General features: G+C 48.7%; 1 protein-coding gene across 3 annotated transcripts in view; it reads right to left on the bottom strand.

The window, feature by feature from the left end:
• Positions 1-14,751, bottom strand: part of SH2B3 (SH2B adaptor protein 3) — a 31,951-nt gene that overhangs the window by 11,621 nt on the left and 5,579 nt on the right. For 2 of the 3 annotated variants that reach the window (XM_058158149.1, XM_058158150.1), the window contains exon 2: positions 11,729-12,505. In XM_058158149.1, coding sequence (XP_058014132.1) covers positions 11,729-12,475 — 747 coding nt within the window. In that variant the 5' untranslated portion in view covers positions 12,476-12,505. Of the gene's footprint in view, positions 1-11,728; positions 12,506-14,491; positions 14,598-14,751 lie in introns of those variants that run through there. The other variant, XM_058158151.1, reaches the window with a different exon arrangement.

Here is a 14,751-nt window from a genome sequence, read left to right as displayed (position 1 = left end):
CTACTGAGGGTTGCGTGCCCAGACTTGCCCCGAGCGTGCCCAAGAAGCAGACAAGTTGGAAGTTCTTGGCGCTGCACCGTGCGTCACCTCAGAAACCACTTTTTGGCCACGTGTGTTCTTGGGAGGGGAGTAATTCGAAGAAACAGCAATTCAGAGAAAGAAGAACCTCGAGGCCCTTAGAACTGGAAACGGAGAGCGAGAGAGAGAGAGAGAAAGAGAGAGAGAGAGGCTCACAAAACGAGCAAGAACACACAATGTTTGCAAAGAACGAAAGACGCCTCCCACCGATGATAAAGTTGTGGCACGCTGTGGCACGCCAGGACAGGCTTTCTCCGGGAATCTGAAGGAACGCCGTGAGTTTGAAAGGCTCTTGGGTGGCCCAGGGGCCGTTCGCAAGCGGTGGGTAACTCACACACAAGGGTTCCTTCAAGATACCCGCGGCAGAGCCACAGTTCCTCCCTTAGAAGTAGTATGCCAAGTTTCTAGTCCTCTCTGCTTGGTCCTGGAACCTCTGAAGCCAAGGCCAAGGTGGTAGCAGCTGAGCCAATACTATTTATTTGACCCACAGGTCGATCCAAAACATGGGAATTTTATTTGCACAACAGAGCAAGCTTGCTTGGTGTTAACTTCGGTTGGAAGATATATTTTTTTTTAAAAAAAATACTTATCCAGCCCATTCAGAGCTCCAGGCATTGATGGGTTCCAGAATCAAAAATCATATGATATGATATGGATGTACAGGATCCACCCCTGATTAAAGCCACAGAAGAAGATCCCAAAAGGAATCTGGTGACTTTCTGCAATTCCTTCCACGCGCCTTGAATAACAGAATCTTCAAGTCGGAAGGGACCTTTGGAGGTCTTCCAGTCCAACCCCGTTTAAGCTGGACTAGCAATACCATTTCAGACAAAGGGTTGTCCAATCTCATGAAAACCTCCCGTGTTGGAGGCCCCACAACTTCTGAGAAAGAGAAGAGAGGCTGAAGGACTCGGCACCATTCACAACAATCCCAGAAATGCGATTGCAAGGTCAGATCAAGGACGCAGCCTTCCTTCAGTGCAAAAATTCCCCCAGGGGCCGCAGCCAGCTAGACAAAAGTGCCTATTCAAGTCTTTTAGAACGGATAACCTCCTTGCATTTTAAAGATCAAAATAATTATTTTTTTTAAAAAAATCACACAAGTGTTTCTGCAATTTCACCCAAGAAAAATCCTTAACATCTGCATGTTTTGCCAGTTGCGCACCGAATGGAGTCAAAAAAACCCCAGAATAACATTTTGGTTTGTACTGTTTTAAACGTCTGTATCCAATGCGAGGGTCTCCCAACTTGGCAGCTTTGTGGACTTCAACTCCCAGAGTTCCCCAGCCAGCAACGCTGGGAGTTGAGGTCCGCAAGGCTTAAAGCTGCCAAGCTGGGAGACCTCTGATCTAATAGATCGAATTACCAAATGGGCTGCTGGAATTTGCATGATGCCCAGCTAGGATGGAGGGCAGGGAGAGGTGGGGGTTCCACGTGTCTGCCCCCCCCCCTCACCAAAGTCTTCCTCGCTTCAGTCTCCTGCACCCCTAACAGGTGGATTTCACCTACGGGTGCTTTCAAAAGGTTGTTAGCATTTTTTATATTTTCCCTGTTTGCAACCCTTTTAAGAACGAGTAATTAGCAAGACAGAAATGAGTAACTCAATAAGAGCTCTTGAATGTTTAAAAACGAACCAGAAAGTTGAAAAGAAACTTCCCCCTCAAACAGCCAACATCCCACACAGCCTTCCTTCCTTCCTTCCTTCCTTCCTTCCTTCCTTCCTTCCTTCCTTCCTTCCTTCCTTCCTTCCTTCCTTCCTTCCTTCCTCTTCTCCTCCACTAACTTATCCAAACAATAAAACTAATTCTTTTTTTGTTGTTGTTGAAAAAAGAGCATTTTGGGGCCTTTAAATATTCCATGCTGAAGGAGATTCCAAATTTTCGACAATGCCAGGAAATTTCTTTTCGCAAGGTTGAAAAAAAATGCAGAAAGAAAAATAATTTTTCCCACCCTGGTGTCCCTGATTGGCTAGACTACGTCCCAGAGGGGTGGCCCTTGTAGCCTCCAGATGTGCTGGACTACAACGCCCATCCTTCCCAGCCTGCAGAAAAGAGAGCAGCAATGGCAGGCCTCCCAAAGACAGAAACCAGGTGGAGAAATCTGAAGGCACAAGGAGAGGAGGCCAGTGAGTTTCTCAGACTGGATAGGGAGGAGTTGATATTGTGTGTTCTTCTTGAAATCGGAAAAAGGAAAGACGAACAAAAACCGCACACTTTCATTCTGCTCAAGGGCAAAACATCACTTTTTTTTTTAAGCCAGTGTGTTATGCTGCTGCTGAATTGTCTGTCAAAACAAAACCATTTTCAGGGAGAATATTTCATTGTGAAAAAGGAAAGACGAAAGGAAGGAAGAAAGGAAAGGAGAAAGGAAAGAAGAAAGGAAAGGAAAGGAAAGGAAGAAAAGAGAAAGGAAAGGAAAGAATAGAATAGAATAGAATAGAATTTTATTGGCCAAGTGTGATTGGACACACAAGGAATTTGTCTTTGGTGCAGATGCTCTCAGTGTACATAAAAGAAAAGATACCTTCATCAAGGTACAACATTTACAACACAGTTGATGGTCAATATATCAATATAAATCATAAGGATTCCCAGCAACAAGTTATAGTCATACAGTCAGAAGTGGAAGGAGATGGGTGATGGGAACTACGAGACGATTAATAGTAGTGCAGATTTAGTAAATAGTTTGACAGTGTTGAAGGAATTATTTGTTTAGCAGAGTGATGGCCTTCGGGAAAAAACTGTTCTTGTGTCTAGTTGTGCTGGTGTGCAGTGCTCTATAGCGTCGTTTTGAGGGTAGGAGTTGAAACAGTTTATGTCCAGGATGTGAGGGGTCTGTACATATTTTCAAAGGAAAGGAAAGGAAAGGAAAAAAAGAGGGAGGAAAGGAAAGGGAAGGAAAGGAAGAAAAGAGGGAGGAAAGGAAAGGGAAGGAAAGGAAGAAAAGAGGGAGGAAAGGAAAGGGAAGGGAAGGAAGTTTTTTAGATTGATTGCTTTATCATATGGCACATTTGCATCACCTCTCGATAAAAACGCAAGAGATAAAATAAACAGATAAGAATAGTTTTATAGATAATAACAGCAATAAAAAAAAATCCAGCAATTGGGGCCCCTGGCAAGCCAGAGGCCGTTGGTGAACTTCGCTCTAAGGGCCAAAGGCCTCCGGGAGGATTAAAAGTCCGCTTTCCATCAGATTAAAGCGGATTTGAAAACGAAAGCTGGGTGGGGGATGGGGAGGCTGCACATTTTCGCCTCTTTTTTTTTGCCAAGGGGGTGTCCCGAGCCAGGCGCCCCCCCCCACCCAGCCTGCCCTCCCCAACTTCCGCCGATGCTTCTTCCCACCAAACACATGACTGCCTTCAGCCCCAGAACACAGGAAACAGATGGGGCTCGTGTGCACATCCCAGCCGAAGGAAGACAGATATCCAGCCATGCAGGAAATCAGAACAACAACAGCAGCAACAACAACAACAAGAGAGAGAGAGCCAGATCTGGAGAAAATGCGTCCTCCCCCCTCCCTGATCACCCTCCCCCAAACTGATCCCCAGGCAGTTGTGCAAGAGGAGACACCAGATGGATGAAGCAGAATGCTGAGACAGCAAAAAAAGATTCCTCTGTGTGTGTGTGTGTGTGCGCGCACGCGCGCGTAGGGAGGCAAGAGAGGTGTGTGGTTTTGGGGGTGGGGGGGCGCAGAAATCAGCCACTTGGGAGCGAACATCCATATATGTGGCAAGGGAAGGCGCAGGTTCCGTGTCTTTGCAAGGAGGGAGGGTGTCTCCAAGAATCAAACCCTGGATTATGGGCCATGGAGTCCCTAACAGGAAGAGGTAGCTTATGCAAAAGGCTTTTGAAGGATGGGGGCTCTTTCTGGGGAGCTTCCTGATTAGGTGGGGGGAGCAGACCCTAAAACTTGTCTGAAAACTTGCAGAGTTCTGGGGGGTGATCTGGGAGCAGCAACCGCCATTAAAGAGGCAATGGCAGGAAGGAAGGAAGGAAGGAAGGAAGGAAGGAAGGAAGGAAGGAAGGAAGGAAGGAAGGAAGGAAGGAAGGAAGGAAGGAAGGAAGGAAGGAAGGAAGGAAGGAAGGAAGGAAGGAAGGAAGGAAGGAAGGAAGGAAGGAAGGAAGAAGGAGGGAGGGAGGGAAGGAAGGAAGGAAGGAAGGAAGGAGGAGGGAGGGAGGAGAGAGAGGGACAGATTGATGAAGGAAGGAAGGAAGCAAGGAAAAGGGAGGAGGAGAGAGGGAGGAGGGAGGAAAGGAAGGAAGGAGGGGGGGAGGGAGGGAGAGATTGATGAAAGAAGGAAGGAAGGCAGGAGGGAGGGAGGGAGGAGAGAGAGAGAAAGAGGGACAGATTGATAAAAGAAGGAAGGAAGGAAGGAAGGAAGGAAGGAAGGAAGGAGGGAGGGAGGGGAAGAGAGAGAGATTGATTGATTTGGGGAGGAAGTACCCCAAAGCAACTTCACCTCCAGCCAGGTTAAACTTGTAAACCTGGAGAGCAACTACAAAAGCAGCGGAGATTTCGGGAGGGCTGGGAGGAATATCCACTATCTTGAGTTCCTTCCTGCTGACAAAAAGCCAAAATCTCGCCAGGCCTCCCGAAGGCCACAAGAAGCCTTCTCGAAAAAACGTTCCTGGAAGGGCTGAGTTGCTGCACACAAGATCATTTCGAAAACACGCAAATGTTGAGCTCTGTTTCCGATACCTACAGGAAGTGTTTCCTTCATCATACGTGTGTGTGTGTGTGTGTGTGTGTGTGTGTGTGTGTGTGTGTGTGGAGGGTGGGGGCTAGTTCAGACTCTGCAGATTAGGATGTCTCAGGCTCCAAAAATTCATTGGTCAAATTAAGGATATTTTCAAGGTTTTATGGGGAGGGAGTAGAATAGCTTTACTCTGATAATCCATTGAGAAAAAAGGGAACGGAGACAACACCCCAAATGTCTGTGGCTGGGGGGGTCTCCAAACTTGGCAAATTCAAGACTGCTGGACTTCAACTCCCAGAATTCCCTAGCTAGCAACGCAGGGAATTCTGGGAATTAAGTCCACGTGTCTTAAAGTTTCCAGATTTGGAGATCCCTAGACTAAGCTTAGACCAGGGAAGATACAAAAGACTTGCAAACTTTGCATATGGGGTGAGAAGCCAGAGGAAAACAAGGAAAACGAAGGTATTCCCACATTTGGTGCTTCGTGAAACGGCACAATGACTTTGAAATCGTTTTGAATCCCTTTGCATTCAATGAAGGCACAACAGAGTAGGGAGAGGCAGGGTTACACCTCTACCAGCCGCCACTCTGGACGACAAGACAGGCAGCATATAAATTTAATAAATAAGTAAAAATGCAGTCAGAAAAAAGGACATTTAGCAAATTGCACAGTGAGAGAGAGAGGGGGAGATGAGAGAGAGAGAGAGAGAAAGAAAGAAAGAAGGAAAGAGAGAGAGAAAGAAAGAAAGAGAGGGAGGGAGAGGGAGGGAGAGAGAAAGAAAAGAAAAAAGAAAGATAATAAAGAGAAAAAGAGAAAAAGAGAAAGAAAGAGAGAAAAAGAAAAAGAGGGAGGGAGGGAGAAAAAAAGAAAAAGAAAGAGAAAAAGAGAAAGAAAGACAGAGAGAAAGAAAGAGAAAGAGAGAAAGAAAGAGAGGGAGAGAGAGGGAGGGAGAAAGAAAAAGAGAGAGAGAGAGAGAGAAAGTGAGAGAAAAAGAAAGAAAGAAAGAAAGAAAGAAAGAAAGAAAGAAAGAAAGAAAGAAAGAAGAGGGCACCCCTTTGCCTAGTTTCCCAGTTCCCCCCAGTGTCCGGCCACCAATGCCCCTTGCACTGGACTGGTGATACCTGCCCCGCCTGGCCAGCTGCCCCTATTAAGCCGCCAACGTTACAAAACTCTGAATTTTCCTCCCCTCTTTTGCAAGCAGGCTAAAACCATCCCTTATGCAAACTTTCCATAACTTCATGGTGTTACAACAACAAATTGTAATATCCACTTTGCGCCTCAGGAGACGGGAGTTTTTTCCCCCCAATAACCCACGCATGCAAACAAGACTGGGAAAGAATTTTTTTTTGGGGGGGGGGAGCCTGGAAAACTGGCCCCCATCCCACTCCCCCACCCACAAAAGGCAGGAGTTAACAACTGTCTCTCTCTCTATTTTTTTTTTTCCTTTTTCTTCCAGCGCCCCTCGGAAAACAACCAACCGACCAAGAAAACATTCAGTTCACACACACACACACCCTCGGGGTAACCGAGTTTCCAAAATAAGCAGCTCGGGAGGGGTTGGGTGGGGTGGGATGTGGGGTTCAGGCCGTGTGGTTAGAGAGCTGGGCCCAACCTTCCCCGCCAGCCACCCTCTCCCTGCCCCAAACGTCCTCAACCGGAAATGACCAAGGATGGAAAAAAGTTGTGGTTTAATAAATGACAAAAACTTTTGACACATCGCGCGCCTTGCATGGGCTGCTTGCAAAACTCCGCAGGGAAAAGGCAGCCAGATGACATAATGCCCCGAAGCCCCAGCCCGGCCTCTGCTTTCCTGGCAGCCTTCGAGGGAAAAAGGAGGGACCTCACGGCTGCGGCCCCGAGAGAGGAGGACAGCGGCAGGTGAAGGGAGCTCCAGACCAGCATCACACCTTGCATTAAAGCTAGGCTGGTTCTCCAGGTTTTGCCGTAAAGCAACGTGTTGCCAGCAACGTGTTGCTAGCTGGGGAATTCTGGGAGTTGAAGTCCACACAAGTGTGTCTGGCTGGGGAATTCTGGGAGTTGAAGTCCATACAAGTTTTTTTGTTTTTTTTTTGCATTTATATCCCGCCCTTCTCCGAAGACTCAGGGCGGCTTACATTGTGTTAAGCAATAGTCCTCATCCATTTGTATACTATATACAAAGTCAACTTATTGCCCCCCAACAATCTGGGTCCTCATTTTACCTACCTTATAAAGGATGGAAGGCTGAGTCAACCTTGGGCCTGGTGGGACTTGAACCTGCAATATTGCAAGCAGTTGCTGTTAATAATAGGCTGCATTAGCCTGTTGCACCACCAGAGGCCCCAGACCAGCATCACACCTTGCATTAAAGCTAGGCTGGTTCTCCAGGTTTTGCCGTAAAGCAACGTGTTGCCAGCAACGTGTTGCTAGCTGGGGAATTCTGGGAGTTGAAGTCCATACAAGTGTTGCTGGCTGGGGGAATTCTGGGAGTTGAAGTCCATACAAGTGTTGCTGGCTGGGGGAATTCTGGGAGTTGAAGTCCATACAAGTGTTGCTGGCTGGGGAATTCTGGGAGTTGAAGTCCATACAAGTGTTGCTGGCTGGGGAATTCTGGGAGTTGAAGTCCACCAGTCTTAAAGTCGCCGAGGGTGGAGATCCTTGCTTTACGTCAAAGCCTGGAATTCTGGGAGTTGAAGTCCACACAAGTGTTGCTGGCTGGGGAATTCTGGGAGTTGAAGTCCACACAAGTGTTGCTGGCTGGGGAATTCTGGAACTTGAAGTCCACCGGTCTTAAAGTCTTCAAAGTTACTGTAAAGGTGTGTTGCAAACTTTTCTGCAGAAGCTCCACAACGTTTGGAGAAACAGCAGACTCCAGATCTCCTGACCCACCGCAGAGTGACGACACATGTCACAGAGGGCTGAATTTGAACCCAGGATGCGCCTTTCCACCAACGTCTTGAGCATTCAAGAATCAAGGTGGATTTAAAATGCAAAGTCTCGTTCTTCGGAGCCAAGCAAGGCTCCTGCCCAACCCCCATTTTAAGCCACCAAACAACTGTGGTTTGCAAGCCATGACCACGGCCCGACAATGCTGCTAGGGCCACTAGGAATAGTAGCCACGAAGATGTCAAGCAAAGGGATTGGGGGGGGCTTTGAAATCCACAGTCTAAAGCAGGGGTCTACAACCTTGGTCCCTTAGGTCTCAATCCCCCAATGCCAAGAATCTACCATGCAAGGAAGGTTCCTCCAGGATCTCAGATGGACCTTGAGGGCCTCCAGGATGCTAGGAAACGGTGTGGAGAAGGAGGACGCCTGGGTTTTGAAGACGGCAATCCATTTGCTATGGAAAAGGGAAGGAATTCTAAGTCTCAGATGGAGGGGGGTCACCAAGAGTTGGGGAGGGGGTGAATAGGAAGAATGAATCCTCTCTGACCACCACCCCCCCAGGGTGAAGAAGTCGCTTCCCAGCAGACTTCAAGACAAGGCGTTCTCCTCCTCCTCCTCAACCTGCCTCTGACCAGAACATCTGGATGACATAAACAACTGCAAATATTTCCATAGGAAACGCAGATGTTCCTGGGAATTTCAGCTTGGCTGTAAATATTACATTGGAAGCTAGCAAAAATGGACAAGCCAGACCTTGAATAGGCTAGAGGGGGGGAGGATGTGGGGGGGACACAAAAGCTTTCCTGGCCTGGCTCTTTTTTTGCTTCTCCATCAGCTGCATTTGGGGCTGGGGAGGGACGGGCTGGGGGCTCCAGAGATGCTGAAGGCAAGCAAAACAGTCCATGCAAAGCTCCGAGGCCTGTCTTGCTCCAGACCTTCAAATTTTTTATCTCCGATCCTGGAGAACCTCAAGGCCACCAATGGAAGAAAACAAAAAAAAAAAAGGCAAAAAATAAAATTAGAAACAGGCTTTGCAAACTTTGCTAGACTTAAATTGTGCAACCAAGTAATATTTGAAGACTCCGAAGGCCGAAGAAAATGCCTTCAATGAATTCTCGGAGACGATGCTTGTCATAAGACCTTCCTCTTTTGCTCGTCTCTCAAAGAAAAAAAATGCTAACTCAGATTCGGTTGCCCGGGGGGGGGGGGCGGATGGGGGGGGGGTTTGTGAAATTTCCGGCCTCTGCTATAAAACGTGACCAACCCACATCGCTGCACTTTTATCTATGCACATAAATCGGCTCAGGCTTTGTGTGTTTTCGTGCAGATGTTTCATGACCCAACTAGGTAACACCATCAGTATAGCCTAGTAAAAGCGCTCTCTCACAATAGAATAGAATGACAGAGGTGGAAGGGACCTTGGAGGTCTTCTAGTCCAACCCCCTGCTTAGGCAGGAAACCCTATACCACTTCAGACAATGAGCCAGGGGGGCTCTTTCCGAGGAAAGGCGACGTCCGAATTCCCCAGCTAAAATATTCAATATGATGACCGTTTTTAAAAAATTATCATTATCTTAGGAATATGGGGGGGAAAAAGAATAACAATCTGGAAAGCATCCTTTGCGATAATCCAACTGTAATAAAGGCGGGATATAAATAAAATAAAAGGGATGCGGTGGTTCAGTGTCTAAGACTCTGAGCTTGTCGATCAAAAGTTCGGCAGTTCAGAGGTTTGAATCCCTAGTGCTGCCTAACGGGGTGAGCTCCCGTTGCTTGTCCCAGCTTCTGCCAACCTAGCAGTTCGAAAGCAGGTAAAAAAAGGCAAGTAGAAAAACAGGGACCACCTTTGGTGGGAAGGGAACAGCTTTCCCTGCGCCTTTGGCGTTGAGTCATGCCGGTCACATGACCATGGAGACGTCTTCGGACAGCGCTGGCTCTTTGGCTTTGAAACGGAGATGAGCCCCGCCTCCTAGAGTTGGGAACGACTAGCACTTACGTGCAAGGGGAAACTTTACCTTACTTTTTTATAAATAAAATAAATAAATACAAGAGTAAAGTAATAAAGTAATCTAATCAATAAGCCATCAAACTTGCGCTTTGAGGAATTGTGGATAGGCTCAACTAGTTTTCTCCACCTGTTGGCTTTCAAATTAATCAGACTGTTCGGTTCCTCCCCCCCCTTCCCTCCCCCTTGGGAGCAGCTGCCTGACCATGGCATGGAGTCCCGGGTCTGCCCACCCGAGTGATGCCATGCATTCTGGGCACAAAGACAAAGATCTTGACTGAGCAGGCAAGCCAAGCAGGGCCAAACTGCCCATCACCTCCTCTTCCTTAAGAGCCAGGCGAAAAGAGGGAACAGACACACACCCACCCCAAGGGAAAGGCCACCCCGTTTTTGGAAAAGAGGAAACCCAGAGCACCACTTTTAGCATTCGGGAAGAGGGGGGGCAGCCGGGCAAAGAGGCGGTGGGCACCCCCCCACACACAAACCAGGAGTGCCGTTTTCTGCCAAGCCTCCGCCAACTTCAGCTGAATCCCCCATTCAGCGCCTGCCTGGAGGGATGAATGGATTTCTGTTCCCATCGCGGAGCTTTGCAAGAGGTGGGAGACGAGGCCGCCTTCCAAATAAAAAAAAATAAATAAATCCATTTTCACCATCCATTTTCTCTCTTAACTGGTTTTGACCTTCCTGAGCTGGTCAAAAGAAGAAGGCAAGAGGGGGACAAATTTCATAGTTTTGTTATTTGCTTGGGAAAATCCAGATATTTTTGGGGGGGCTTTTCGGCTTATTTCCGACAGGCCGGTCTTGATGAAGGGCAGGGAAGGACAGTTGATGGGGGCGGGGGAGAGCAGGGAAGGACATTCTGCAGCCACACCGAGTCTTGGCAGCTAAAGTAGGGATGGGAACCTGCAGGAACGCTTTGAAGATCCTGCCCACCGTGAGTGGCACCAACCAAACGACAACAACCAAGGCAACTGTTGAGGGCATCGGGCTTCCGACTGATCTGGGTATCCACCCAAGCAAAAACAGCTAAAGAAAACGATTTTTTGGGGGGGGGGCAGGACGACAATAAATTTAATAAATAAAATAAAAAATAAAATATACACATCCAGCCATGATATTCAACTAAGGAAATAATCCTCAAAACAAAGAAGACGAAAGGAAAACCGAGTTGAAAGAACAAGTTCAGAAGCCTTTAAAGGATCTCGGATGAGTTAAGGCAAGCCTTTTAAAGCAACTGGGTCCATTGGTTCCATGTAGATGTCCTGAATGGTTGCGGCCATCCGGAAGATCCAACTCCCCCATCTCCCCCAAAAAACGCCAATTAAATCTCCAAAGAGCAAAGACAACACTGAACAAACACTAACAAGGGAGAAATAGTCCGTTATCATTTTAGAGATCCCCAATCCCACCATTAGATCTAAGCACAATGACTCCAATCATCCCAGCGTTTATTCCTGAGATCAATTACCCAAAGGATCACTATTTCACATGGACGAGGTCTCATTTGGCCGAAAGCCCATAACTTCAGAGGTGGGTTTCAAATTTTTTTACTACCGGTTCTGTGGGTGTGGCTTGGGGAAGGATACTGCAAAATCTCCATTCCCTCCCCACTCCTGGGGGAAGGATATTGCAAAATCTCCATTCTCTCCCCACTCCTGGGGGAAGGATATTGCAAAATCTCCATTCCCTCCCCACTCCAGGGAGTGGTTACTGCAAAATCCCCATTTCCTCCCAATCAGCTGGGACTTGGGAGGCAGAGAATAAATGGGGATGGGGCCAGTCAGAATTTTTACTACTGGTTCTTCGAACTATTCAAAATTTCCACCACCGGTTCTCCAGAACCTGCTGAAACCCACCTCTGCATAACTACTAATATGACTTCGCTCAATTTCTTCAAACTGCTTGTAATATCATTTAAGGATAGTTCCTGGCCTAATTTTGGGGGGTCAGCCAAGATCCCAGAAATTTAATGACCTGCAGAATGAAGAGGTTATTTATTGGGTGTGTCTGCATGACAGATGTTTAGAAAAGAGAGAGATCATTGAGGGGGGGGGTGGAATTTGCAAGACTAGAGACCGCTTACCTTGGGAGGATCAAACAGAGCCAAGGCGTAATTCTGGCAGTCCGGAGACCCTTCCTTGTATAAAACTAGCCGGCATTTCTGCCAGCGGGTCCCACTGTCCTCCGTCACCATCATGTATTTCAGATTCCCTTCTTTCTGGACTTGCAAGGAGCACTCCCTGGAGATGGTCCACGGGAAGATCTTTCGGGCCAGGCTAGATCTCCAAACCAAGTCCGCCATCTCCCCTTCGCCAGGGCCCGGCTCCGAGGATCTCCGGCGGAACAAGCTACGCCAACTCCTCCGTAGCCGGTCCAGAGAAAAACGCCTCCTGACAGCCAACGGAGAGGCGGGTGCCGCCAGTTCTTCAGAACTCCAGGACTTGGGAAGTCCACCCGAGCGGACCTCAGAGGCCCGGTTGATCTGGTCCGACAAGTCCACCTCGACTTTGGTTCCAACCGTGACCGAGGAGCCCGCAGCATGTTTCTGGCCCGTCTCCCGGTAGTCCCGCACTCTGCTGAATGGCAGGATATGGAACTGCTCCGTACCATGCGTATCCTTTACCTCGTGGCGGAAATATTGCTGGAAGAGGTCAGCAAACTGAAGGGAGAAGTTCTCAGCGGCCAAAACTTCGTGCTGGGGGTTCTCGCTGACAAACTGGAGGTACTCCCTGGCCAGCTCTCTGGCGGTAGCGATGGCGTGCTGCTTGCAGAACTCGTTCCACCCGCCGGGGTGTCCCGAGTCGCCTGATGGGACAGCGTGTCCATTCATGGCCAAGTCTGGAGATCTCTTGGTGGGGTTCTAGGAAGGAAACGAGAACCAGACAACAGGGGAGAGAAAAGGTGTGAGGATCTGGTGAGTTGTAAGACCGATTCAGGGCAAAGAGCAGAGAAGGTCAGTCCAGGAAGCTGGGGGTCATGTTGGAAAAAGGATAACCCATCAAGGACCACAGCGACAAAGATGCCATCTTACTGTGTGCCACAGGGACCTTTGATAGTGACGTATAACTGGTAGACGTATAACCAACTCAATAAACAACAAACTGATCAAGGAAGTGCCAAGAACACTCCCACCAAATTGACGGAGCGAACCACTTGTATATAAACAGAGAGCAAACCCCACCCTCTTTCAGCACTGATGGTGTTACCTAGTCGGGTCATGAAACGTCTGCAAGAAAACCAAGCTCAGAGAGCGCCAAGTATCCCACACTTGTCCTCCCCCTCCTCCTCCTCCTCCAAACCCTTCTGCCATCTAGCACTGATAATGTTACTTAGTAGGGTTATGAAACGCCTGCAAGCTCAGACATGGACCCTGTAGTTCCACCTCGAGCTACAAAGATTCTACTAGTCTAACTGCAGACAGTTCTTGGGATGTGCACCAGGGTCCTACTCTCCTCAGCCCAACTTCATCAAAGCGCACAAGCCGACTCAAGGCCCTTTAGCAAGGTCTCTCAGGACCATCTCCAAAAGCCGTCTCTACCCATTGGGCTAAGGCACAAGGAGGGACCGGGCCCTTCAGTGAGCCAGCCAGCCCGTCTCGCCTACAAGACCCTTCTTAAACCGGTTATGAACTCCTGGAGCAGAACTGAAGTGGGGACAACCCTCTTCAAACATGACCTGACATGTCCTGGAGAGACTGAGCAAGAAGGGAGACGCCCATCAACATTCCTAGACAGCCTCCATGTCACTGAGAGGTGGAAGGACCAGCAGAAAGGAAGCTGCCAAACCGGTTTTTGCTAAGAAGTGGCTTTCTTTTTTTGCCAATGTGATCTATACCAGGGGTCTCCAACCTTGGGAACTTTAAGACTTGTGGACTTCAACTCCCAGAATTCCTCAGCCTTCGGAAGTTGACGTCCACAAGTCTTAAAAGTTCCCAAGGTTGGAGACCCCTGATCTACACCAACATTACACTCTTTGGATGGATTAATTAAACCTGGGTTTCTTCTCAACCTTGGCCGCTTGAGGATTGGTGGACTTCAACTCTGGGAGTCTACATGGCTGGGGAATTCTGGAGGCTGAAGTCCACCCATCTTCACGTGGCTTCAAGTTCTCCCATCTTGGAGTGGCGTGGCTGGCTGGGGAATTCTGGGAGTTGGAAGTCCATCTTCAAGCGGCCAAGGTTGAGAAACGCCAGTTAAACGGAGAGACCTGTGTTCTCATCTCTCCTTGCCATGACACACTGGGCGGCCCTCTTTAGCCGATCCTCTCCGGCTTTCCTAAACAATAACAGAGTTGGAAGGGACCTTGGAGGTCTTCTAGTCGAACCCCCTGCTCAAACACAAAATGGAATCCTCCCCTCTTTGCACATGCCAGATTTAAACATGAAAGTCCCCTGATCCTTTCTCCGAGACTCATCCTGCATGTGTGAACGGCGCCCATCTGGAAAAAGATAAGATTCTCCACACACACTTGGCAGAATATTCCACCGCTAGCTTTATCTTCTCTCCGAGAATCGTCACGCTTGCAAAAGAAACCGTCCCCCCCCCCGAGCACCGAGGGGGTCTCGCCGGGTGTGCAAAACACCCAGGCTGAACCTCACCCGGCCTTGACTCTGCCCAAGTGTGCAATTGACAAGTCCACTTCACTCCAAAACTTTGCAAAGTTCCCAGCGCCAGAAGCGGCCCTTTCTCTCTCTCTCTCTCTCTCCTGCACAACCGCTTGTTTTATCGTCAGGCACGGGCTCTGAAACAGGAAGCCCCGGTCGCTGTGCGGCCCCACATTGGCATCCTTGTGCAAGCAGGCCCGAGGCCTTCCCTGCCGCAGCAGCGTGGGCCGGCCAGGGAGTCACCTTGAGGAAGTCTTCCCGAGGGGCAGAAGTTATTTTTTCCACCCAAAAGCAAAACAAAACACAGTGACCAACATGGCAGCTGTCCCAACGCAGTTGCAGCGCGCAGGGTGCCTGTTTATTCCCCTGGAGACTGGGCTACACAACTGAAAGGCAGGCAGCTTTCGAGCGTGTACGTACACCAACAAGCCCACACCCACAAAGACAGCGCTTTCAACTTTCTGTTAAGCAAGCCGGGCACTTTTTGACATGCCCGAGTTAAG

Source organism: Ahaetulla prasina, chromosome 15 (assembly GCF_028640845.1).
Source record: "Ahaetulla prasina isolate Xishuangbanna chromosome 15, ASM2864084v1, whole genome shotgun sequence".
Classification (NCBI taxonomy): Eukaryota; Metazoa; Chordata; class Lepidosauria; order Squamata; family Colubridae; genus Ahaetulla; species Ahaetulla prasina.
This window is presented reverse-complemented; position numbering and strand designations above follow the sequence as displayed.